This window comes from Ovis aries, chromosome 13, assembly GCF_016772045.2.
Source record: "Ovis aries strain OAR_USU_Benz2616 breed Rambouillet chromosome 13, ARS-UI_Ramb_v3.0, whole genome shotgun sequence".
NCBI classification, from domain to species: Eukaryota; Metazoa; Chordata; class Mammalia; order Artiodactyla; family Bovidae; genus Ovis; species Ovis aries.
The window spans coordinates 52,290,657-52,318,514 of record NC_056066.1 but is presented as its reverse complement, the minus strand read 5'-3'; the positions used below and the strand labels follow the sequence as shown (position 1 = coordinate 52,318,514).

Here is a 27,858-nt window from a genome sequence, read left to right as displayed (position 1 = left end):
TGCAGGTCACTTTGGCTCTTCGGTGGCATCATATTTCATCTTCCTCCGATGGATGTATGGAGTTAACCTTGTCCTTTTTGGCTTAATATTTGGTCTAGTCATAATCCCAGAGGTAAGAAAAGAACTGCCTATAACTCTGGATAGTGTTATGAGGCTTATCATGACTTCCATCTTCATTTATATGAAACAAATACTCTGTTTTACAAAGACTCCATCATTTGTTTTTAATTTGAGGCTCACATCAATTGCCCAGAGAACCCAGTACGAAGAATGCAACCAGAATACTTGCATGTCTGAATGAATGTGTGGACCCTACATTTTTCTACCTTTTATTTTACTTTGAGATTAGTCAAGAATTAATACTTCAGTGAGGTGTTTTCTTTTACCCTGAAAAAAAAAGAGACAGAGAATGCATTACATTATAATTTATTACCCCAAAGAAACCCTACCTTTGAACAGCACTTCTCACTGCTCTCCCAGATACAATCTTATTATGGATGTAGGTAGATCCTTACCTATAAATGAGTAATAGAGAGACAAAAAATGAGCAAATGACCTGTGCAAATCTACATGATAAACTTGTGGTGACTGAGATCCCAGGTTTCCAGAGTGCTGTCCTGGGACCCTTTCCAGGGGTGACTGTGGTCCACTAGCACTCAGCACAGTAATTGCTATTGTCCCGTCTGAACCTCCTGGCACTAGTGCTGGGTACACTAGTGGATTACCTCTACAGCTTAGAGGGTAATGATATTTATGAATTTAGCAGTTTTTCTTCCAGATTTATTAATCAGCTCTATGATAGGTTACTGATTCCTACTTTATTACAAATAATTCCATGAGAATATTAGAGTCAATTCTATCTGTAGTCACATCCTTGGGAAACTTTCCTGAATATCTATTTCTCATGAAATTAAAAGACTTCCGCAGAATGTTAATTAAATCAAATTAGTTAGAAAACATTGAGGATCTATTATAATAGTATTAATACTTGGTAGGAAAGGAGTGTTATATTACTTGCAAAACCATTGAATTCTTTTCTACATTACCTAGAGTGCACACCTGAAAATCAAGGATTATGAGTCAGTCCACTTTGTCCTATAGCCTTAAGCCAGTGTCACTCTCCCATACAAAGAAAAGGATTATAACCTTCTGGAAAGTGTATGCAAATGCTCTTGAAACAAATCTGGTTCTCTTCAAGTGGAAAATATTGTCAGAAGTTAAGTTTCACTTCTCCTCTCCATAACCTAGGAAGTTAGAGTTTTCTGCAGTAGTCAGTGAGGAATTTTATCTTCACAGACTCTTTGCTTTTTTCTTGGGAGTTTTTGATTCCAAACGGATTTACTTCCATGAGAAGAGAGTACATTTAAATGCTGTAAACCTATGAGACATCTCTAGAGTTTTGCTGTACAATGGTCCAAGAAGGCTGTGTGTTAGGGAAGTTGAATAATTTTTAAAATACTGAGGATTTTTTCTTCTCAAAGAAGACCTTACATCTTGTATAATTTATGTAAATTAATATAATTTATAAGTATTTCATATCCAGTGGACATTTGTTTGAAAACAATGAAAATTTAGTGATTGGTGCTTTCCAGTGAAGACGGCAAGACCTTAACTGTCCAGGCAAGAGTACCTTGATTTGATTGGCGGGTGTTTAGGAAGCTGTATTGGAATAGGATGGAAGAAAGAAGAGAGAGAGAGAGACAGGGAAAGAATAGAACAGAGGACTTGATGACAGGTTGGACAACCACAGATGAGAATGTAGAGTATCTCAAAATGCCCTCAATTAGGGTAGTGGGTCCGTCTAGTCAAGGCTATGTTTTTTCCAGTGGTCATGTATGGATGTGAGAGCTGGACTATAAAGAAAGCTGAGTGCCGAAGAATTGATGCTTTTGAACTGTGGTGTTGAAGATTCTTGAGAGTCCCTTGGACTGCAAGGAGATCCAACCAGTCCATCCTAAAAGAGATCAGTCTTAGGTGTTCATTGGAAAGTCTGATGTTGAAGCTGAAACTCCAATACTTTGGCCACCTGATATGAAGAGCTGACTCACTTGAGAAGACTCTGATGCTGGGAAAGATTGAGGGCAGGAGAAGAGGAAGACAGAGGATGAGATGGTTGGATGGCATCACCGACTCAATGGACATTGGTTTGGGTGGACTCTGGGAGTTGGTGATGGACAGGGAGGCCTGGCGTACTGCGGCTCATGGGGTCGCAAAGAGTTGGACACAACTGAGCAACTGAACTGAACTAAACTGAATGGTGTTTCTCAAAGAGCAGAAAGTTGTAATTTTGATGAAGTTCAAATTATCACTTGAAAAGATATCTATTTACTTATCCTGGCTGTGCTGGGCTTCATTGCTACACATGGGCTTTCTCTCACTGCGAGCTGGGGCTACTCTGGTTGCCATGCAAGGGCTTCTCATTGTGATGGCTTCTGTTGCTGCAGGGCTTAGGCTCTAGGCATGCGGGCTTTAGTAGCTGTGGTGCTTGGCTTCAGTAGTTGCCGCTTGTGGACCCCAGAGTGCATGCTCATTAGTTGTGGCACATGGGCTCAGTTGCCCTGAAGCATGTAGGATCTTCCCAGACCAGGGATCGAACCAGTGTCCTTGTATTTCAAGCTGAATTCTTAACCACTGAACCACCAGGGAAGCCACAGATTAATTACTTTTTTTTAATGATTCATGTTTTTTGTGTCCAGTCTAAGAAGTCTTCGTCTATCTTTGGTTGACAGAACCCTAAAATGACCCCCAGTGACCCACACTTGTGTAGAATTTCCTTCTCTTGAATATGGACTGGACCTGTGAATTTGGTGAAACTTTATGGTGATGAAATTTTACCCCTATGTTAAATGCTCCTATGGAAGGCAGGCATCTCAGATTGCCCCCAATGATCCCCCTTTCCTGATATCATGCCTTTGTATAATCCCCTCACTTGAGTAAAGGCTAGACTTTGTGGCTTGCTTTTAACAAATAGAATATAACCCAAATAACAAACTGTCACTTACAGGACTAGCTTATAAAAAACCATGACTTCCATCTGGCATTCTCTCTTGATTCCCTTCTTGGCTCACATGATTTGATGAAGCAATCTGCCAGACTGGAGAAGCCCACTGGCAAGGAACTGATGTGACCTTTGGACAAGAGCCAGTAAGGAACTGTGACCCTCAGTCCAACAACCCACGAGGAACTAAATCTTGCCAGTAACCATGTTAGGTAATCTGGAATCAGATCCTCCCCACCAGGCCTACAGATGAGACTAAAGGACCCAGATAAACCAAACCCAGGTTCCTGACCTGCAGAAACCAAGAGACAGTTGTATGGTAATTTGATGCACAGCAGCAGACGTCGGATCCAGTTCCCCAGGGGATCCTAGTGTGCAGCCAGGGTGTACATTGCTGGTGTACATTAATTAATTAAACTAAATAATTCTTTAAAATACCTTGTAAGTTCTGCTCTAGGATTCACATAGGCAGCACTCAAGGATTATGAGTTAGTCCACTTCGTCCTATATTCTCAAGCCATTGTCACTCTCCAGTACAGAGAAGCCTCATATTGATACTTCTTCTAAACATAACTATTAAAAATTTCAGATATTTAGAAAGGTATAAAGAATGAGCCCATTCACCTTCTATTAAGTTTAAGAATAAAAAGTTATATGCACATTAAAGTCCTCCATCTGCTTCTCCCCAATTGTATTACCCACAAAATTCTTACATGTAATCAGTCTCCTGAACTTTCCATTTCAATTTACATGTTAACATATATTGGCTTAAAGTTAAATAACATGGTTTCTTGTCTTTTTTAATCACTCATGTATCTGAAGTTATATTCCCTTTTACATGATAGTGTAATTTTTTTCCTCTTTCATTTACACTGAAGGTTTGTCTCTTTTAGTTATTTTATTAAATAAACAACTCGCTTTGTTGATTCTCTGGCATGTCTTTTTTTTAATTCATGTTGAGGAGGACATAATTTACATATTGTAAACTTCACTCTTTTAAAGTATACAGTTTGATAAGTTTTGACAAATATATAGAGTCAAGTAACTATCACCACAACTCTATCACCCAGAAAGTTCCGCATTGTCCCCTTTGCAAGAAATCTCTCCTTACCTCCAGCCCTTGACGAGCAGTGATCTAATTTTTGACCCTAAATTTTTGCCTTTTCCAGAATATCATATGAATAGAATCATGCACTCTGTAGCTTTTTTGTGCCTGGCCTCTTTCATTTAGCACAGTGTCAATGAGATTCATCCGTGTTGTTGCATGTATCAAATAGTTTGTCCCTTTATTGCTGAGTAATATCCTGTTGTTGGAGAAGGCAATGGCACCCCACTCCAGTACTCTTGCCTGGAAAATCCCATGGATGGAGGAGCCTGGTAGGGTGCAGTCCATGGGGTCGCTAAGAGTCAGACACGACTGAGCGACTTCACTTTCACTTTTCACTTTCATGTACTGGAGAAGGAAATGGCAACCCACTCCAGTGTTCTTGCCTGGAGAATCCCAGGGACGGGGGAGCCTGGTGGGCTGCCATCTATGGAGCTGCACAGAGTAGGACACGACTGACGCGACTTAGTAGTCATATCCTATTGTATGGATGTTCCATAGTTTGTTATCTGTTCACCAGTCCATGAATATTTGGGTTGTTTCCAGCTGAGGACTATGATGAGGACTACTGTAAACATTCACCTTTCAGGCCTGTGTCTTATGTATCTCTATTTTCTACATCCCTAATTTCTACTCATAAACTAATAGTTTCTTTCCTGCTCATGTCTTTCTTTGAGTTTGTATTAGTTATCTATTGCTGAGTAAGAAAGGTATCCCGAAATTTTTACCAAAAAAACAAACATTTATTTCACAATTTCTGTGGATTAGAAGGGGCTTATCCAAGGTGTTATGAAAACCAGGTGGTATTCTGTTTCTTAAACTAGGTAGTCTATATACACTAGTTAATTTTCTTTTCATTATGATCAGATATATATACATATACATATATATATACTATTTTATATACAATATATTTCCCAATAAGAATATAAATTTTAAAGCAAGCAAAAAGAACTAGGAGTGAATTACCTAAAAACTATGAACCTATAAATTAAAAAACAAATGTTACATTAAATACTAAACAATAAAGCCTGTGTTAGTAAAAATCATGAGCAATATGGAAAGCCCATCCCAGCACTTTTCAACTTTATTTTCAAACTTCTACCTAATGCAATAAGTAAAGAAAAATAAACTTATACATTTTATGCAAAAAATACAAAATTCTTTAAATTTGCAGATGATATTATCATATACCCCCAAAGTACCAATGAGTGCATCAAAAGTTTCTTGAATTAATAAAAAAATATATGCGGATGACTAGAGTCATTTTTTCTTTTTCATACTGTTCATGGGGTTCTCAAGGCAAGAATACTGAACTGGCTTGTCATTTCCTTCTCCAGTGGACCATGTCAGAGCTCTCCCCCATGACCAGTCCATCTTGAGTAGCCCTACATGGCATAGCTCATAGTTTCATTGAGTCAGACAAGGCTGTGGTTCACGTGATCAGTTTGATTCATTTTCTGTGATTGTGGTTTTCATTCTGTCTGTCCTCTGATGGATAAGGATAAGAGGCTTATGGAAGCTTCCTGATGGGAGAGACTGACTGTGGGGGAAACTGGGTCTTGTTCTGATGGGCAGGGCCATGCTCAGTAAAACTTTAATCCAACTTCCTGTTGATGGGAGGAGCTGTGTTCCCTCCCTGTTGTTTGACCTGAGGCCAAACTATGGTGATGGAGGTAATGAAGGTATGGAGGTAATGAAGATAATCGTGACCTCCTTCAAAAGATCCTGTGCAGGGGCTGCCGCATTCAGTGCCCCGACCCTGTAGCAGGCCACTGCCGACCCACACCTCTGCTGGAGGCTCCTAGACACTCACTGGCAAGTCTGGTTCATTCTCTTGCGGAGTCACTGCTCCTTTCTCCTGGGTCCTGGTGCATACAAGGTTTTGTTTGTGCCCTCCAAGAGTTTGTTTCCCCAGTCTTTTGTATGTTCTGGCACCTCTATGGTGGGGTTAATGGCAACCTCCTCCAAGAGGGCTTATGCCATACCCAAGTCTGCTGTACCCAGAGCCCCTGCTTCTGAGGCAGGCCACTTCTGACCTATACCTCCACAGGAGACACTCAAACACTCAAAGGAAGGTCTGGCTCAGTCTCTGTAGGGTCTCCTGGTGTACACATGGTTTTGTTTGAGCCCTCCAGGCATCTCTGATGGCTATGGGGTTTGATTCTAAACATGATTTCGCCCCTCCTACCATCTTGCTGGGGCTTCTCCTTTGCCCTTGGACGTGGGGTATCTTTTTTGGGTGGGATCCAATGCTGTCCAAGCCAGGCTTAAGCAATATGTGAACCATGAACTTCTAGATGTTCAAGCTGGTTTTACAAAAGGCAGAGGAATCAGAGATCAAATTTCCAACATCCTCTGGATCATCAAAAAAGCAAGAGAGTTCAAGAAAACATCTATTTCTGTTTTATTGACTATGCCAAAGACTTTGACTATGTGGATCACAATACACTGTGGAAAATTCTGAAAGAGATGGGAATACCAGACCACCTGACCTGCCTCTTGAGTAACCTGTATACAGGTCAGGAAGCAACAGTTAGAACTGGACATGGAACAACAGATTGGCTCCAAGTAGGAAAAGGAGTACGTCAAAGCTGTATATTGTCACCCTGCTTATGTAACTTATATGCTGAGTACATCTTGAGAAATGCTGGGCTGGAAGAAGCACAAGCTGGAATCAAGATTGTCAGGAGAAATATCAATAACTTCAGATATGCAAATGACACCAACCTTATGGCAGAAGGTGAAGAACTAAAGAGCCTCTTGATAAAAGTGAAAGAGGAGAGTGAAAAAGTTGGCTTAAAGCTCAACATTCAGAAAACTAAGATCATGGTATCCGGTCCTATCACTTCATGGCAAATATATTGGGAAACAGTGGAAACAGTGGCTGACTTTATTTTTCTGGGCTCCATAATCACTGCAGATGGTGACTGCAGCCATGAAATTAAAAGATGCTTGATCCTTGAAAGGAAAGTTATGACCAACCTAGACAACATATTAAAAAGCAGAGACATTACTTTGCCAACAAAGGTCCATCTAGTTAAGGCTATGGTTTTCCAGTGGTCATGCATGGATGTGAGAGTTGGACTATAAAGAAAGCTGAGTGCCAAAGAATTGATGCTTTTGAATTATGGTGTTGGAGAAGACTTTTGAGAGTCCCTTGGACTGCTAGGAGATCCAACCAGTCCATCCTAAAGGAGATCAGTCCTGGATGTTCACTGAAGGGCCTGATGTTGAAGCTGAAACTCCAATACTTTGGCCACCTGATGAGGAGAGCTTACTCATTTGAAAAGACCCTGATGCTGGGAAAGACTGAGGGCAGGAGGAGAAGGGGATGACAGAGGATGAGATGGTTGGATGGCATCACCAACACAATGGACATGGGTTTTGGTGGACTCCAGGAGTTGGTGATGGGCAGGGAGGCCTGACTTACTGCGGTTCATGGGGTCGCAAAGAGTCAGACACAACAGAGCGACTGAACTGAACTGAACATTCTCCTATCAACAGTTATTCAGCAGCGAGTTGTAATTTTGGAGTTCTCCCAGAAGATTTGGACTGTAAAGAAAGCTGAGCACCAAAGAATCGACACTTTTGAGCTGTGGGGTTGGAGAAGACTCTTGAGAGTCCCTTGGATGGCAAGGAGATCAAACCAGTCAATCTCAAAGGAAATCACTCCTGAATATTCATTGTAAGAACTGATGCTGAAGCTGAACCTACAATACTTTGGCCACCTGATGCGAAGAGCTGACTCACTGAAAAAGACCCTGATGCTGGGAAAGATTGAGAGCAGGAGGAGAAGGCGACAACAGAGGATGAGATGATTGGATGGCATCACCGTATGATGGGCATGGGTTTGAGCAAGCTTCAGGAGTTGGTGGTGGACAAGGAAGCCTGCATGCTGCAGTCCATGGGGTCACAAAGAGTTGGACATGACTGAGGGACTGAACTGAACTGAGAGTCATTTTAAATAAACATCAGTGATATTTTCTACATTCTCAGTATCAAGTTTGAAATTAAATTTAAAATGTTCATACTCAAAATAGTAATAAATCTATAAAATAACTAGCAATAAATTTAACAAAGTAGATTTCTATGAGGAATACTATAAAGCAAGGCAGGACAAAAATATCACCAAATAAACAGGAGGCACATTCGTGGAAGGTAAGGCTTAATATCATTAAAAAAAGATCAATTCTTTCTAAATCAATACATAAATTTAATATAATTCTGATTTTTTAATAAATAGCAATGTGAATCAAGGCATGTATATAGATAGATAGATAGATAACAGAATTATGTACACCCAGAGAGCAAATTAAAAAGCAGAGATATCATTTTGCTGACAAAATGATACCACCAGGTCCATATAGTGAAAGCTACGGTTTTTCCAGTAGTCACATACAGATGTGAGAGTTGGACCATAAGGAAAGCTGAGCGCTGAAGAATTGATGCTTTTGAATTGTGGTGCTGGAGAAGACTCTTGAGAGTCCCTCAGACTGCCACGAGATCAAACCAGTCAATCTCAAAGGAAATCACTCCTGAATACTCACTGGAAGGACTGTTGCTGAAGCTGAAACTCCAATACTTTGGCCCCCTGATGCAAAGAGCTGACTCATTGGAAAAGACCTTGATGCTGGGAAAGATTGAGGGCAGGAGGAGAAGAGGGTGACAGAGGATGAGATGGTTGGATAGCATCACTGACCCAGTGGACATGAGTTTGAGCAAACTCCAGGAGATAGTGAAGGACAGTTTCCTGGCATGTCCATAGGGTCTCAAAGAGTGGGACACGACTTAGTGACTAAACAACAACAACAAAGAACTTGAAATACTCAAAGAACTTGAAATACTCTAATTAATCCAACAATACGGGATTTTTAAAATAGGTTTAGGGTACATACATGTGATTAGGTATTTTGAAGTCATTTTATTTTGAAAAATACTATATGCCATAAGGAGTTGGTCATAAAATAATAGTAAGCTAAATAACCAAGCTAAAGCATGCATAAAACTCAGAAACTTTCAAAGAAAATATATGAATAGCTATCAATCATCTTTAAGATGTGAAAGTGATAGGTAATTTTTTAAACACTCTTCTATACTTTTTCACATTTTCTGCAATGAGTATATACTATTTTAACTCAGGAAAGTGATTAATTTTATTTTTTTAAAAATGAGTGTTCCTGCTCTGAGAAGGGATTTAACCCACTGTGTACACATTTCTGTGTGTGCGTATCTCCTGCACATGTAATTGTGTCATTCTGTCTCAACACAAGGTGCTAATGGGCATGCCCTATGGAAGTATTCCCAGAAAGACGGTGCCTCGGGCTGAGGAAGAGAAAGCCATGGATTTTTCTGTTCTTTGGGATTTTGAGGTACCATTGCCAATGTGCACAATGTTATGATTGTGGATAAGTGTGAAATGTTTAATTATTAGAAACCAGTGCTTCAACCAGTGGGATCCTGGCACTGTGCAGAATAAGCTAGCCAACCATGTCCGCCTAGGTCCCCTTCATGGGTCTTTCCGTCACACATTCTGATGGGCACAAGTTCCCCACGAGATCACTGCTCCCCCCATTCTGCCAGATCTATGTAAGGCAATCTTGCAGGATGGTTTTATCTCACTGTAACCCAGTAAGACCCTAGGGCTATGTTGCCAGTCCAACCTTGCCCCAAGCTTCACTTGACATCTTCAACTAAGTATCAAATTTGCTTCTCAAATTCAACAGCTATCCAACCAAACTCACATCATCTTTTCTCATCTCTTTTATGGGAACCACCAGTCATCCAGTCATTCAAGTCTGAAACCTGAAAGTCATCCCACATTTTTCTGTCATCACTACCACCCCTCACATCCAATGAATCACTAAATCTGAGCCTGTCTACTAAATATTTCTTAGTCTCCTTTTCTCTTTCCCTTGGACCTCTGCTCCGAATAACACTGTACCAAGATCACTGTCAGGATCTTCTGCCTGTGCTCCCAGCCTTTTCTTGGCTCCTCACATCTCCATTCCCTCTGCTGCCAGGGACCTTTCTAAAATACAAACGTGACCCTGTGACTCCCCATCGTTGATATTCATTGATTCCCATTCCCAGTTGGAATAAAACCAAGTGTTCTGAATTGGGCTTACAAAAGAATTGTTCATGACCCAGTTGCCCTCTACCTTGCCAGTCCCATGTCTAAGACCTCATATTTTGTGTCGCAATATTACCAACCTGGGGGGAAGTCCAGTGCCCCATGCCTTTGCTCAGGGTCCTGTGCCCATCCCTCCCTCAGAAAAGTGTGAAAGTGAGTTGGAGTATTTTTTTCAAGTTATTTGGAAAGGAGTGTTTCAAATAAGTACTATACCACTAACAATTGCATACTATTGCTACTATATGCGGATTTCCCTGGTGGCTCAGCAGTAAAGAATCCACCTGCAATGCAGGAGACCCAGGTTCGATCCCTGGGTCAGGAAGATCCTCTGGAGAAAGAAATAGCAACCCACTCCAGTATTCTTGCCTGGGAAATCCCATGAACAAAGGAGCCTGGCAGACTACAGTCCATGGGGTCACAAGAGTCAGACACAACTTTAGCAACTGAGCACACACACACGCCGTCACCACTACTATGTGCTGCTATGAGAATTTCCTTTACTCTTTTTTAAAAAATATTTATTTATTTATTCATTTATTTATTTTTAGCTACTCTGGGTCTTCCTTGTTGTATGCAGGCTTTCTCTAGTTGTAGCAAATGGGGACTACTTTCTAGTTCTGGTGCACAAGCTTCTTATTTGTGGTGGCTTCTCTTGTTAGCTCAGTTGGTAAAGAACCCCCCTGCAATGCAGGAGACCCCCGCTTGATTCCTGTGTTATAAAGATCCGCTGGAGAAGGGATAGGCTACCCATTCCAGGATTCTTGGGCTTTTCTGGTGGCTCAGCTGGTAAAGAATCTATCTGCAATGAGGGAGACCCGGGTTCAGTCCCTGGGTTGGGAAGATACCCTGGAGAAGAGAAAGTGTTCTGGCCTGGAGAATTCCATGGACTGTATTAGTCCATGGAGTTGCAAAGAGCTGGACATGACTGAGCAAATTTCACTCTCTTGTTGCAGAGCACAAGCTCCAAGCACAGAGGCTCAGTAGTTGGGGTGCACAGACTTAGTTGCCCCATAGCATGTGGAATCTTCCCAGACCAGAGATCTAACCCACACCCCCTGCATTGACAGGAGGATTCTTAAGAACTGGACCATCAGGAAAACGTTTCTTTATTCTTTATTTCACCCAAGAACCCTTATAGAAATGTCCTATCCACCCCAAACCAACAATTTATTCAGCAATAATCCTACATTGTTGTTGTTGTTGCCAGGGATAAATTTTTATTTTTCAAGTAAAAATAGAAATTTTGGAAAACTTATATCCATCACCATGACAATGGCAGTTTCTCAGTAGTTAAATACTTTTCTGATGAGATCAATGGAGATGTTACCAATGTGATTTTTGGGAGTCCAATGGTTACGACTCTGCTTCCACTGCAGGGGGCACAGGTTCAATCCCTGGTCAGGAAACTAAAGATCCCACATGCCATGAGGTGCAGCCAAAGCTAAAACAAAAGAGAAAACTGCTTGTATAAGAAATGTGTTGACATTTGGTGGATGTTTATAACTCAGTGAACTTTCCAGATAACCAATACAAAATGATGTGTGAGTGAAAGATCCCACATCTTGATAGTAAAAGATAGAGCGATTGATTTTTTAAACTTTATATTTTGAGATAACTTTAAACTTATAGAAGTGTTGCATAAATAGTACAGAGAGTTCCCATATACCGCTCACCCATTCACCTTATGATATCCATAGAACAATCATCAAAACTAAGAAATTAATCTTCATCCAGTATTATTAACTGAAATACTGTATTTATTTGGATTTCACCTGTTTTTCCACTAATGTTCTTTTTCTGTCCCAGGACCCAATTCAAAATCTCACATTGATTTGTCAAGTCTCTTTACTCTCCTCCAACCAGTGACTGTTCTCTTTCAGTGACCTTGACACATTTGAATAGCTGATTAGTTGTTTTTGGAAAATGCCCCTGAATTTGGGTTTGTCTGATGTTCTCTCATGATTGTATTAAGGTTATGCATCATTGGGAAGGATACCACAGAGGCAACATGACTTTCTCAGGGTGTCAAATCAGGGTTACATTATGTTGAGCTCTTGGTTAAAGTGGTGTCTGCCAGAGTTCTCTGCTGTAAAGTGAGTATTTTTCCCTTTCCAATTATTTAGTACTTGGGGGAGAGCAATGGATCTTAAGGTATAAAAAGTTCTTTATATGATTCATATTCCACATGATAGCTAACTTTTAAGAACTAGTTATGGGGTTGAGATAAAATAACAAAGAAGAAATAGTCACAAATATATGAAAAATACTATGAAAATTTGGCTCCTCTCTCCAGCTACACATCTGTGTGAAGCCAGAATAATCCCATATTCAGCAAAGATATAAAAGAAGTACTAAACTTCTAATATTATACCTAAACAACTACACACTTAAAAAGTGTGCTGCTGCTGCTGCTGCTGCTAAGTCACTTCAGTTGTGTCCGACTCTGTGCGACCCCAGAGACGGCAGCCCACCAGGCTCCCCCATCCCTGGGATTCTCCAGGCAAGAACACTGGAGTCGGTTGCCATTTCCTTCTCCAGTGCATGAAAGTGAAAGGTGAAAGTGAAGTCGCTCAGTCATGTCTGACTCTTAGCAACCCCATGGACTGCAGCCTACCAGGCTCCTCCGTCCATAGGATTTTCCAGGCAAGAGTACTGGAGTGGGGTGCCATCGCCTTCTCCAAAAGTGTGCTAATTACACTTAAAGTCAATTATGTGCTTGTGCTTTTGTGCTTAGTTGCTCAGTCATGCCCGACTCTTTGCGACCCCATGGACTATAGCCCACCAGGCTCCTTTGTCCATGGGGATTCTCCAGGCAAGAATACTGGAGTGGGTTGCTATGTTCTCCCCCAAGAAAGTAAATTATACCCAGAACCAAACTGAAATTAAAACTCAGGTTAGATTGTGAGCTTTATCACACAATTTTCTTTAAAAGTTTTGAGACACTGAGAAAGTTCATGGATTTCCATCTAGTTCCAGAGTGTTCAGTTAAGACCCTGGGCACAGAAGGCAGAGCGGAGGGGAACTTGGAGTGGTGTGTGCAGTTGCACACAGACACACACACACAAACATCCCTCATCCCTAATTTATCCCAAATGTTAACCATAATCTCCTCCCTCTTCTGTATCTCGGTGTCCTCTGTACTCAGTGTAATGGAGAAATAGAAGGGGAAAGGAAAGAGGGGAGAGTGGGGACCTGCACAGACTCAGGAGCAAACCAGGGGAGTGAAAGGAAGAACAAGAATGTCCAGAGCCCTTCCTCCTCCCCTCCAGCTCCCATCGTACCTCTGAAAAAGAAACCCCAGGTTGGACAGGAGGGTCTGATGACTGTCACTCTAAGCTCACTAACCCAGGACATTTGCTTTGCTGACGCCCAGGGCTACATGAAGTATTCTGCTCTCTTCTATGGCTACTACAACAACCAGAGGACCATCGGGTGGCTGAGGTACAGGTTGCCCATGGCTTACTTCATGGTGGGGGTCAGCGTGTTCGGCTACAGTCTGATGATCGTCATTAGATCGTAAGTATGATTATCCCATTTACAGGCATTTAACCTTCCCACAAACAGCCCACTCCTATGTCACACTGGGCCTACTTACCTTCTTCTCAGGGATTTGGAGAGAAAACAAGGAAACAAATAAAGCAAATGCAGGTTGTCATGTGAGGCATGAAAGATATATACAGGTTAATGTGGGAAGTTCTGGAAAATGGGATAGACACTCCTTTAGAAGAAGCTGGCACAGCACTTTAGACAAAGCAAGAGCATGTGCAACGGCCCTGAGGCAGTGAATATCCTACTGCGCCCCCAAAACGGTCAAAAAACCAATGCAGGGCTTCCCTAGTGCCTAAATGGTAAAAAATCCGCCTGCCAATGCAGGAAGCACAGATTCAATCTCTGATCCAGGAAGACCCTACAGGACATGGAGCAGCTAAGCCATGTGCCACAACTATTGAACCTGCGCTCTAGACCCTGGAAGCCAGAGCTACTGAAGCCCGCATGCCCTAGACCCCATGCTCCGCAACAAGAGAAACCACTGCAATCACAGCAAAGAGTAGTCCCTGCTGTCTACAACCAGAGAAAGCTCACATAGCGATGAAGACTCAGGGCAGCCATAAATAAATAAATAAAAATGATTCAAATCTTAAAAAGAAAACAAAACAGAACAGTATGGCTTGAAGAGGAGCATGGTACCTGGTAATGAAATGCTGGAGAAGTTTTTGAGGCCTGTTTCTGTTTTCCTCAGAGCCTGGCTTCCTCAGAAAAACCCTCTGCTGTAAGCTCATGTGAAAGCTGAGGCGGCACTTACAAAGATACAACAAGGCTAAACCAGCGTCTGTGGCAGTGACTAACCTTGGTGTCCTCTCTAATACCAACTCTGCTTTTCTCTGTGGTCAGAAATGGCGCTTTAATACGTTTGTGCCTCCTAATTCATATTCTCTGAAGAAAAAAACTTGGGTTACCTCCCAGATTGCCTTCTTCTAAGTCAGGGGATCCTAGTCAGCACAGGCTGTGCAGGATGGGGGCAGTCTGTGCACAGACATGACCACCACGCCCCCGCTTCAGCAGGGCCACCGGAGGTCACATATCCTGGAAGAGCAGAGCAGCTGTGTACGCAGCAGAAGCAGAGAGCCCTTGAAGCCCGACCAGAACCCCCGCAAAGCGATGGACAGGCCCAGCTGGGTTTTCTCTCTCATCCACTGAGAGGAAAATGCTGCTGTTCATGAAAGCCTGTCTGGCATGAGACAGTGACCACTATGTGACATGTGGCTACCCAGCTCTATCAAGCAAAAGGAAGAAAAACAAGGGGGCAGGCGAGATAGGGTTGGTTTTATTCTTAGCCCTGGCATTGTTACATTTTTCCCAGCAAAGTGTAAGGATATGGAATGTTTACCTGTTGAACCAAAAAGCTAAGGCAACCAGGCCCCTGAAACAGCAAATCCCAAAAGCTAATATGTCAGACAGAGTCAGAGAGAAGCAAACCCCCCTGTTGCATGTGATGGAACCCCTGTCTGGGATTCCGTGGTTCTCCCAGAGTGGATCTCCAGGAAGCACAAACAGAAGATAAGGACAGGGAGGTTGAAATAGGGGGCTATTGAAGCAGGTCCGAGGTACTTTCCTGCAAGCTTGCTTAAGAAAAGGATGTGTGTCTGATCTGGCTGCAATACCAACTGCCTCAGGGCTTGTTGAATTTTATATCAGAAAAATACAATTTTTATCCAAAAAAATAGATGAATTAGAAGGGGATGTTCTTGAATTTATGGTTGCTAGGGGGAAGGATGAGGGGAAGGGATAGTTAGGGAGATAGACATCTACACACTGCTATATTTAAAATGGATAACCAACAAGGAACAACTGTATAGCACAAAGAACTCTGCTCACTGTTATATGGCAGCCTGGATGGGAGGAGAGGTCAAGGGAGAAGGGATACATGTATATGTATATATATGGCTGAGTCCCTTTGCTGTTCACCTGAAACTATCACAATATTTTTAATTGGCTATACCCCAATGAAAGTGAAAGTGAAAGTTGCCCAGTTGTGTCCAGCTCTTTGTGATTCCATGTCACAAAGACTCTATACAGTCCATGGAATTCTCCAGGCCAGACTACTGGAGTGGGTCGCCTTTCCCTTCTCCAGGGGATCTTCCCAACCCAATAGAATACCCCAACAAAAAAGTTTAAAAATAAAAAAATACATGTGCAAAGAAGTAATGGCAATAAATTTTTTAAAAGGAGGGGATGTTCTCTGTGAGATGAGTTCTAAAATATTGGCACAAGAATTCAGACGTCAGGGTAGAACGCATGGTTATGTGTCCTGTACCCATGCCGGCTTCTTGTTATCCAACTGACACCATGTACGCTCACAGGGCACTCTGACTTTGAGGGGAAGGTGCTCTGGCTGGCAGTAGCCTGACTCAAATCCGTCTTAGCTCTTTTCCTTCACTGGATATCTGCCACCTGTGCCCAAGACTGGGCTGACACAGCAGACACAACAGCCCTAACGACAGCGGTCTGTGCCCTGCAGGATGGCCAGCAACAACCAGGGCAGCACGAGCGAGGGGGACAGTGATAACTTCACATTCAGCTTCAAGATGTTCACCAGCTGGGACTACCTAATTGGGAATTCAGAGACCGCTGACAACAAATATGCCTCCATCACCACCAGCTTCAAGGTAGTCACCTCGGGGCCGTTTCCACTTCCTGGGGAACTCTGAGTCCCTCCGGTCACTGGGAGAGTTCTCCCAGCTGGGGCATGGGAAATAAGATCCCCAATTAGCCTTCAAGATCCTCAAGCCTTCAAGAAAGAATGCCTATGGGTGGTACTCACCATCTGTTTCTTAATGTGGTTGAGAATCATGGATTCTGGGCCCTGCCTCTTTCCTCTCAGAACTGCTTTCTGCTGGAGGAAGTGAAAAGGACTCACTTGGGGCAGCTGTTCTCAACTTTTACACATATTTGCATGATCTGAGGTGCTTTAAAAAATCTTCTGGGCCCCACCCCCAGAGACTCTCATATAATTGGTCTAGGGTGGGGTCCTGGCATTGGTTTTTTTTAAAAAAACTTCCCCAGGCAATTAGAACACCCACAGAGAGTTCAGAACCCTGGTTTGGGGATATGGGAATAAATGAATCAGTTAAATGTATAATTCCACACTCAATTATCTTATTAATTTGCTCAAAAGAGAGATGTGAGGTGGCCTACAGAATAAAGGACAAAAACAAGCCTGAGGGTAAGCAGTCGGAATGAAGGGGGAAGCCCTGCACGTCTTAGTTTTTCCCTCCATGACTGTATATACCACTCAGGGGTCTTTACTTTTAATTGAAGTATATTTGATTTACAATGTTGTGTTAGTTTCTGTTATACAGCAAAGTGATTCAATTATACATATATATTCATTTTCATATGCTTTACCATTATAGGTTATTACAAGATATTGAATATGATTCCCTATGCTATACAGTAGGACCTATGTTTTATATATAATGGTAGTTTGCTTCTACTAGTCCCAAACTCCTAATTTATCGCCCTGCTATCTCCTTTAGTAAACATAAGTTTGTTTTCTAAGTCTGTGTGTCTGTTTCTGTTTTGAGAAAAAAAAAGTTTATTTTTATCATTTTTTAGACTCCACTTATATATAAACAATATCATGACATTTGTCTGTCTCTGACTTACTTCACTTTCTATGATAATCTCTGGATCCATCCATGTTGCTGCAAATGGCACTATTTCATTCTTTTTTATGGCTTTTAAAATTTTCATCCTTTTCAGTATATAATTTTCCATATGTACCACATCTTCTTTATTCATTCATCCATGAATGGACTCTTGGGTTGCTTCCTTATCTTTGCTATTGTAAATAGTGCTGCTTTGAACATCGGGATGCTTATATCATTTTGAATTAACGTTTTCATGTTTTCCAAATATATGCCCAAGAGCGGGATTGCTGGATCATGTGGTAGTTCTACTTTTAGTTTTACTGTTCTCCATAGTGACAGCTCCCAGGTAGCCAATGCAGGAGACATAAGAGATGTGGGTTTGATCCCCTGGTCAGGAAGAGCCCCTGGAGGAGGACATGGCAACCCACTCCAGTATTCTTGCCTGGAGAATCCCTTGGACAGAGGAGCCTGGAGGGCTACAGTCCATAAAGTCACAAAGAGTCGGGCATGACTGAAGTAACTTAGCATGCATGCATATAGTGGCTGCAACCACTTACATTCCCACCAACAGTGTAGGAGGATTCCCTTTTCTCCATACCCTCTCCAAAATTTGTTATTTTCTCCCATTCTGTAGGTTGCCTTTTTTTTTTTATGGTTTCCTTTGCTGTGCAAAAGCTTATAATTTGATTAGGACCCATTTATTTATTTTTGTTTTGTTATTTTTATTGCCTTAAGAGAAGGAAGGAGATTTTTTAATCAACTAACAGTTATTGTGTTCAGGTTCAGCTTCAACTAACTCATCAGGCAGTTAAAATACATTAATGCACACAGTTCTCACAACATGTGTCCTGTTATATAAGTAGATTATTTTGGTTTTTAACATATTCAGAGAAGCCTTCTCCTTCCTAGATGTTCAAAGTGCTTCATAGACATTGACCTGCTTTGCCTCTCTCTAGTAGTCCTGGAGGAAGGGTCAAAACCCCTGTTGACCCCTACCCTGCCCTTAGATGCTCCATCACAGGCTCCCCATTGCTGTGGACAGGAAAACTGAGCCAGCTCCCTGCTCCAACAACCGCCAAACCTAGAGGACTCTGGGGCTCATGACTCAAGCCCTGTCCCTGGTGGGTGTACCTGCCTTCTGCAAGCAACAACTGGTATCACTGGGCAGCAGTCCATTCTCCTCCCAGAAGAGCCAAGAGAGAGGAGAGGGAAGAAGACAAGGCAATCAAGTCTACACCACTGCTGCGCTGTAGATCTGACCCCTGTAAGGTCCTGGAGTAACAAAGTCTGACTGACCAGACAGGGGAAGCATTGGACTATCAAGAACTCTGAACGGTTTCAAAGAAGACATACAGATGGCCAGCAGGCACATGAAAAGATGTTCAACATTGCTAATTAACAGAGAAATGCAAATCAAAACTACAATGAGGTGTCACCTCACACCAGTTAGAGTGGCCATCATGAAAAAATCTACAAATAACAAATGCTGGTGAGGGTATGGAGAAAAGGGAACCCTCCTTCAATGTTGGTGAGGAGGTAAGTTGGTATAGCCACTATTGAAAACAGTATAGATGTTCCTCAGAAAACTAAAAGTAGAATTATGATATGATCCAGCATCCCACTCCTGGCCATATAGCCAGACAAAACTATAATTCAAAAAGATACATGCACTACTGTGTTCCTAGAAGCACTATTCACGTTAGCCAATATATGGAAACATCTAAATGTCCAACTATAGGTGAATGGATAAAGAAGATGTAATATAATGTGTATGTGTATATATATATATATATATATATATATACACACACATACTACTTGGTCATAAAAAAGAATGAAATATTGCCATTAGCAGCAACATGGATGCAACTAGTGATTATCATACTAAGTCAAGTCAGAAAGAGAAAGACAGATACCCTATGAGATCTCTTCTATGTGGAGTCCCAAGTATGGCACAAATGCACCTACCTCTGGAACAGAAACAGACTCACAGACGTGGAGAGCAGACTTGTGGTTCCAAGGGGGAGGGGGCTGAGGGAGGGGGTAGAGTAGGAGTTCAGGTTCAGCAGATGTAAGCTTTTATATATGGAATAGATAAACAACAAGGTCCTACTGTATAGCCTAGGGAACTAAATTCAATATCCTGTGATAAACAAGAATGGAAAGAATTTTTTTTAATGTATACATATATAACTGAATCACTTTGCTGTGCAGTAGCAATTAACACAACATTGTAGATTATATTCAACTTTAAAAAAGTAAAGATCTCCTTCCAGGACTTTTGTGTCCAGGGGACCTCATTTTCCACCCTTATTCTGCCACATACTAATTGTGCCACATTCTAATTTCACATACTATAAAAAGCGTACTAATGCAGGGCATGTTTAATAATAAAAAATCTATTGTATTTGTATACACTAGCAGCAAACAATTAGAAGGCAATTTCATTCCATTTATAATAAAATGACATAAAGTACAATAAAATGACACAAAGTATAAAAAATTCCAAGGAATGAATTTCACACACACATAAAACGTGCAAAGCTGCCTACACCAAAAAAGTATAAAACATTGCTGAGAGGAATTAATAAACTCTAAATAAATGGAGAAATATACCATGCCCATGGATTAGAACAGTGATCAACAAACTATAGCCCAGTGTCCAAATCCAGCCTGCTGTCTATTTTTATAAATATCATTTCATTGAAATAAAGTCATACCCATTTATTATATATTGTCTATAGTTGCTTTCATGCTATAGCAACACAGTTAAGTAGTTATGAAAGACACAATGTGGCCTGCAAAGCCAAAACTATTTACTTTCTGATTTTTTATAGAAAAAAGTTTGACCAGAACTTTTTCATAGAAAAAGCTAGCCCTTGGCTTAGAAGACTCGATATTTTTAAGATTCAATTTTAATCTATTTGATCTGTAGATTTAAAACAATCCCAATGGGTTAGAAAAATCTCTCTGGGCATTAGTATCTATAATGTGGGTAATAAAGGTAACTACTATTGGTTTGTTGTTGGGATTAAGAAGAATAATGCATGGAAAGCATTTAGCACTGCAGCTGACATATAGTAAGTTTCCAATAAATCTAAGCTTTTGTCATTACATGTACCGAAATGGCAGTAACAACAAAAAATGTAAGTTTTTAAGATTCCTTTTTTTTCCTTCCAGTTCTATTGAAATACAGTTGAAAGACAGCACTGTATAAGTTTAAGGTGTACAGCACTTATACACTGTATAAGTTTAAGGTGTATGCTTTAACTTACATCATGAAATGACTAGCACAATAAGTTTAGTGAACATCCATCATCTCGTATAGATACAAAATTAAAAGAAAAAAATTTTCCCTGTAATGAGAACTTAGGGTTTACTCTCTTAAAAACTTTCGTATATAATATACAGTAGTGTCAATTAGTTTCATCACGTTGTACTTTGGGACTTCTTTATCTTATAACTAGAAGTTGGTATCTTTTGACTCCTTCTTCCAGTTCTGCCTCTGCCTCCAACCCCTACCTCTGGTAACCACAAATCTGATCTCTTTTTCTATACGTTTGTTCGTTTGTTTAAATATCACTGACCTACAGTTCAGTGTTACTTCTTGTTGTACAGCATAGTGATTCTATATTTCTATACAATTCAAAATGGTCACCATGGCAAGTCTAGTTATAATATGCCGCCAAAGATATTTGCACACTTTGCACGTGTGTACATTTCGTACTCATGACTCACTTATTTTGCAAGTGGAAGGTTGTGCCTCTTAATCTCCCTCACCTACTGAAAATATATTTTCTCGAAGAAAAGTACTAACTCCCACAAGACCGCAATGCTACCACCCCAATTACTTAATTTCTGAAAATATAAAAAGTAGTCATCTCAGCAACCGAACGATTCCTTGTTATTATTCACATTTCATTTTCACACATCCAGGAGTCAATAGTGGATGAACAAGAGAGTAGCAAAGAAGAAAACGTCCATCTGACAAGATTTCTCCGTGTCCTGGCCAACTTCCTCATCATCTGCTGCTTGTGTGGAAGTGGGTACCTCATTTACTTTGTGGTGAAGCGATCCCAGGAATTTTCCAAAATGCAGAATGTCAGCTGGTATGAAAGAAATGAGGTAAGATGTTACACCTGCTGAAGTGAATATCCTGAAATTGCCCTGTTCCTATGCCATTCGGCTGAATTATTGAATTCTGGACTGTGGGACTTATTTTAAAAAGTGAAATTACATTGCTTTTAAGTCAAGTAACATGAACATCTTGAACAGTCACCTGTTATTAGGCTTTCATAGCTGGATAAAGCTGGATTCAATTAACATGTCAGTCAGCTAAGTAGCCAGTTGTAACATGAATTTTTAAAAAAGATGGTCCTTTCCCCAGGTCTCTACAGTGCCGTAAATCATAAGTCAGTTGTCTAGTACTGCATGGGTGTGATTCTGGGCTGCCCTTCTGTTCCACTGGTCTATTTGTTTATTCTTGCACTAATAACATATTGATGAACTGTGACTCTATAGTATGTCTTGATACCTGATAGAGTGAGTTCTCTCATCAAGATTCACAATAAAACATATTAAGGTTTTATTGTGATTGTGTTGAACCTATAAATCTCAGGAATTTGACATCTGTGGTAGTTGGCAAAAAATGGCTACAAGTTCTTCCCATTCTTATATGCAAATTTTTCTGAAATGTGATTTTATAGCCCCTCCCATGAAGAGGTGAAATCTGTTTCCCAATCCCTTGCCTTAGTCAGTGAAACAATAACAACCATGATAGAGTTCAGTTCAGTTCAGTTCAGCTGCTCAGTCATGACCGACTCTTTGCAACCCCATGGACTGCAGCATGCCAGGGCTCCCTGTCCATCACCAACTCCCGCAGTTTTCTCAAACTCATATCCATCGACTTGGTGATGCCATCCAACCATCTAATCCTCTGTCGTCCTCTTCTCCCCCACCTTCAATATTTCCCAGCATCAGGGTCTTTTCCAATGAGTCAGTTCTTCTCATCAAGTGGCCAAAGTATTGGAGTTTCAGCTTCAGCCTCACTCCTTCCAATGAATATTCAGGACTGATTTCCTTTAGGATGGACTGGTTGGATCTCCTTGCAGATGAGATGACTCTTAATGATTTACAACTTTCACCAAACACAAAGCACTGTCCCATGTGTTCATTCATTTCCTTCTCAAAGATTGCTATTTCTATCAATGTTACTGGTAACAATCATTGTGACAAGCAGTCCCAGAGCATATTGGTTCCTATGTCAGGGTCACACAGCACGTTGTGGAGACCCCAGGTGGGGCATTTCTAGAGGCAGAGGAGGGGGCAGGCAACTGGGAGATGGAGATGCATGACCCTGAGGGTACAGAGACGGTGGACAAGCAAGTGACATTGATGACAAACTAGCCCAGCTCTCCTGACTTCCCAGGTAGAAATTGTGATGTCTCTGCTTGGGATGTTCTGTCCCCCTCTGTTTGAAACTATTGCCACCCTGGAGAATTACCACCCACGCATTGGACTGAAGTGGCAGCTGGGGCGCATCTTTGCACTCTTCCTGGGAAACCTCTACACCTTTCTCTTGGCTCTGATGGATGACGTCCAGCTGAAGGTAGAGACCACAAACTTCTTCCCAATTCTTAGTGTCCACCATGTTGCTTGTTTAAATACAATAATTTCCTTGTGTATGATTTATATTAAGTAAATTTTAGAAAGGTCAGAAAAATAAAATGAAAAAATGTCACCAGATTCTTATGACCCAACTGTTAGCGTTTTGCTTCAGTTCTTTACTGTCTTTTTCTTAGGCTATCTTTTTTCACATCCTCCTCCAGTCATTTGATAACCTTAATATTTTGTCTGCAGCCTTTCCAGTACTGTTTCTTAGCTACCATATGTTTACTAGCTGACAAGTGTCCATTGAAATGAAAAGTGATGGTTGAGTTACCCTTTCATCCCTGCTCACCAGTTATGGCACACCCACCAAGTCAGGCCCTGGGGATACAGCAGAGAGCAAGACACAGTCCTGTTCCAGGGGAGACAGGCTCATTCATCACAGCACTCTGGGCCAGATGCTTCAGTCGGGGTGAGCCCAGAGAAGCAGGACAGTGTACAGGAGGCGCTGCAGACCCCACCATGAGGGGTCTTAGCAGACACTGGAAAAAATCAGAGGGAGAGCTTATGCAAATAGAGAACGTTGAGTTAGCTAAACAATGGCATGAAGGGCAGGAAGTGAAAGATGAAACTGGGCAAGGATCAGATGGTGATGCTCCTCTTTCCCATGCCTCCCTCCTCATGAATTTTCCTGAGATTAACAAGAAGCTGCTGGAAGATTCTAAGCATAGTAGTGACTGGATCTGGCCCTTGCCTGCCCTCCCTCTGCGTCTCTCACTTCCCTCCCACCCTAATAAACTGCTTCACCCCTCTGAGCTCACATTTCCTCCCCTCTTGCCTCACTCTCCACTCTCCTCCGCGTGTTTGACTAGTTGAGTTATCCTTCTGCAGTTTGGCTCAGACGTCCTCACCTCCAGGAAAGGGCCCCATGGTCTGAAGTGGATTTCCTCAGTCCCCAGAGGAAATTCCCCACAGCTTTTATCACTCTGTTCTGCACGTGTCTGTTCCTCTCTCTCACTTACTACTAGACTGAGGAAATGTAAGTGTCACTCACTAGGCTGGCAATTTTCTGAGCTAAACTCCGTTCACTCCTCCGTCACTCTTGTGTCTCCCTTGCCTTATATGCCCAGAATAAATTAATCTCAAAATAAGAATGAATACTTGGATGGATGAGTAATAACTTAAAGAAGAAAAATTCCTGGAAAAAAACCCAGGAACTTCAGCCAGTTGCCCCTCCCCCTTCTCTATAGATTGAAAGGCTGGGGAGGGCAGTTCTGGAGAGACCCTGTTAAGGGATAAGGCAGAGGCTAGATGGTAGGGTTGTGGCATATGCTTAAATTGTTCTTTCTGTAGAAACTGTTGAACCTTCCCTGGCTCTTTCCAACCCCACATCTCCATCTTCCCTTCTAGCTTTCTAATGAAGAGACGATAAAGAATATCACTCACTGGACTCTGTTTCACTACTACAACTCCTCAGGTTGGAATGAGAGTGTCCCCCGGCCCCCCTTGCACCCTGCAGATGTGCCCCGGGGTTCTTGCTGGGAGACGGCTGTGGGCATTGTGAGTAATTATGCTCTCCTGAAAAGGTGGTCCCTATTCTCAGCTCTTTGTTATCCCTTTCTTGATGTTTCCATGCCTCCAAAATGTCAAGCCAGCATTTCTTAGGAAAGTTCCACCTTTTCCCATTGCCCTTTTTTCAGCGTCCCACACATTTCTCTATGTCCTCCATCTGCCAATCTTTACCACTTGAATTTATTTAGAGTTTTACTGCAGATTTCACTGAAAGCCTGAGGTTCTCCACCTGGAAATCATAAATACATAATCGTAAAAACTGGGCACAGGATTTTGTGTGTATATGCATCTGTGCATTTTTCTGTAAAGAGAATTAAAGGTTTTCATTAGAAAGTCAAAAATTAACAACAACCATTTCCGCTTAGCCACTTTCACACTGTCCTTGTACTTTCACAGTGCAGATTTCTAAGGCTAGTGTTCTTTGCTTTCGCAGGCGGAAATCTGAAGTATTCACGGGTAACATAGGGATCAGCTGCCATCTCCTCCTCAGCTGCATCTCTTTGCATGGGGTTTCTATTCACCTGTCACTGATGAATAATCCACTCCCCTAGAGCATTAGACGGAGAAGGCAATGGCACCCCACTCCAGTACTCTTGCCTGGAAAATCCCATGGATGGAGGAGCCTGGTAGGCTGCAGTCCATGGGGTCGCTGAGAGCTGGACATGACTGAGCAACTTCACTTTCACTTTTCACTTTCATGCATTGGAGAAGGAAATGGCAACCCACTCCAGTGAGCTTGCCTGGAGAATCCCAGCGACGGGGGAGCCTGGTGGGCTGCCGTCTATGCGGTCGCACAGAGTCGGCCACGACTGAAGCGACTTAGCAGCAGCAGAGCATTAGAAAATAATGTTTTTAATTGAGGGTAATGAAGTCCAGTGGAAGAGGGGATTACATCACACACCCTGACAAACACTGCCTGCAGGTCCACCAGCAGATATTTTCCTGCTGCAGAGTCTCTTTCCCATGGGGTTCTGGAGGATTTTCTCTCTACTTGCTTCATGGAATGCTAAGACTCACTGCTTCTCATCTCCTCTGGTCCAGATTCCCCCATTGTCATTAAATCCTCTTCATTTTTAATGTGAAGAGCAACTCACATTTCTAAACCCATCACAGTTGTGTAACAGAGAAAGTCTTCACATGAGTAAAACCCACCCTCTTTGGAAGACAGAAGAGTTCATTACCTACGTGATTTCTTTGGAATATTCTGCTGTAGAATTTCTCTTTTCCTACCTCACATCCTTGGAGAGCATCTCTCTTGACTTCCTCCCTGAATGCCCATCACTGATTAAACCTTGCTTCTTTCTGAGCTTGCTGGTGATTATAGGTTTGAAGTGTTATGTCCTGCTTACCCATGTTCATCTCCACCCCAAACCCCAGAGCATCACCTTGCCCAGGTGTGGAGACCAAATACAAGTTGGTTTGTCTTTTACTTAAGAGCATTAGGATTGAGGAAAAACCATTAAAACTCCTCAGCTGTTCATCCAGCAAACATTTATTAATCATCTTGGAAGATACAAAAATGAATGAAGCAGGCCCTATGCCCCTGGGAACTCCAAGTCTATTGGATGTCTTGAAGGTTTTAATGATGTCTGGTAGATCTTTTCAACTTTTTAAAAAATTAATAAATTATATGTACTCTGCAAAGCAGAGAAAACTTTGTTTCTTTTCTTTGAGCTCTTATTCCATGTGCCTCTGTAAAAAACCTAGGTTATTTTCTCTACATACCAAAAAAAAAAAAAAAAAATTCAATCAGCAGGGGGTGAAGAATGTCAGCAGCTGTCCCCAAGGAGACTGGTCAGATTCAGTCTTAGTTGGTACAGATGGTACTTCAGAGCAGGTGAGGGAAGCAAGGAGTAAGCCTTCAGATCTTTCATTTGTGCAATAGTGCTGATAACTGCCAAATACTGGGTGTTGCCAACTGCCAGGAAATTTGTATGCATAATCACTAAGCTTCCCAATAAACCTGCAAGGTTAACGTCAACATCAAAATGTTCAGAGACTATTCAAAGCAATAAATTAGTAACTTGTAACTAACTTAACTGGAACCTGTAGTAAGCATTTTTCAAGCATGGAGTCCTATCTCCATCACCATTCTGCTACCATCAGTCAGAGAGTCACAGAAAAGGATATGTAGTTGGGGGGCATGGCATGGCTGCAGTCAGTTGGGAGAAGTGGGCATGGTCAAACCCTAACCACTCCCTTTCGCTTTGTTCCTTTTTGCAGGAGTTCATGAGGCTGACAGTGTCCGACATGCTGGTAACGTATATCACCATCCTGCTGGGCGACTTCCTGCGGGCTTGTTTTGTCCGGTTCATGAACTACTGCTGGTGCTGGGACCTGGAGGCTGGATTTGTAGGTCACCATTTCCTGAACATTCTGCAGAAAGGCATTCCAACCATCCTCTCTGATATAGTTAGATGCATTCTATTATTTTCTTTAGATGTTTAATGTCAATCTCCACTCTGTGAAGTAGTAAAGTATTTCATTTTTTTCTAGGCAAGATGCAAAATTCAATAGATATAGAAGTTTTTAAAAAATATTTTCAAATTTTAAATTCCCAAGATTTAACTTTCCTGTATTTGGATTTGGGCTTCCCTGGTGGCTCAGAGGTTAAAGCGTCTGCCTGGAATGTGGAAGACCTGGGTTTGATCCCTGGGTCAGGAAGATCCCCTGGAGAAGAAAATGGCAACCCACTCCAGTATTCTTGCCTGGAAAATCCCATGGAGGGATTTGGCATATTTCCTCCTTTGATCCACGCTCATGTGACTTTCCTTTTCTCTCTCCTCACTTTGTTTTCCTCTTCTCTCATTCCTGTCACTTTTAATCTCCATATCTGGAAGACAAATCAGGAAGCAGATTTAAGCTGGCCTCACAAAGACCCCAGCTCCCCACTGCAGCTCCCCAGTGCTCACATACTTTGTGTCCTTTCAAACAGTTGACTAATCTCCAAAACTCTGAAAATCAGAGTCAGGTTGAAAATATGGATCTGTCTGAGCTCACTCCTTTCCAAGAGGAAGATGAGAAGGAGAAAAGAGAATTGGAGGAGTGATTGATCTATTTTGTTTGCTTTTAAAGCTTTCTTTACATTTGACTCCTCGTTTAATTATTTGCATTTTGTTATTTATTTTATTTACACTTTAGATTTCTTGATTATAATTTCAAGATACATTTCTGATTAAAGCATTAATAAAACATTCTCTTAGGGGGTCTCCCAAGAACACACTGTCAACCTGCAGGCCCTAAAAGGTAAAATTCTCTCTCATTTTTTTTTAAGTTTGACTACACCTTGTGG

At 41.6% G+C, this 27,858-nt stretch overlaps 1 protein-coding gene across 1 annotated transcript in view; it reads left to right on the top strand.

Annotated features, from left to right (window-relative positions):
* Positions 1-27,858, top strand: part of TMC2 (transmembrane channel like 2) — a 105,031-nt gene that overhangs the window by 50,999 nt on the left and 26,174 nt on the right. Inside the window, exons 6-13 of the mRNA XM_015099466.4 lie at positions 6-112; positions 9,377-9,475; positions 13,610-13,752; positions 16,256-16,403; positions 21,324-21,512; positions 22,816-22,995; positions 24,405-24,554; positions 26,790-26,918. Coding sequence (XP_014954952.3) covers positions 6-112; positions 9,377-9,475; positions 13,610-13,752; positions 16,256-16,403; positions 21,324-21,512; positions 22,816-22,995; positions 24,405-24,554; positions 26,790-26,918 — 1,145 coding nt within the window. The remainder of the gene's footprint in view (positions 1-5; positions 113-9,376; positions 9,476-13,609; positions 13,753-16,255; positions 16,404-21,323; positions 21,513-22,815; positions 22,996-24,404; positions 24,555-26,789; positions 26,919-27,858) is intronic.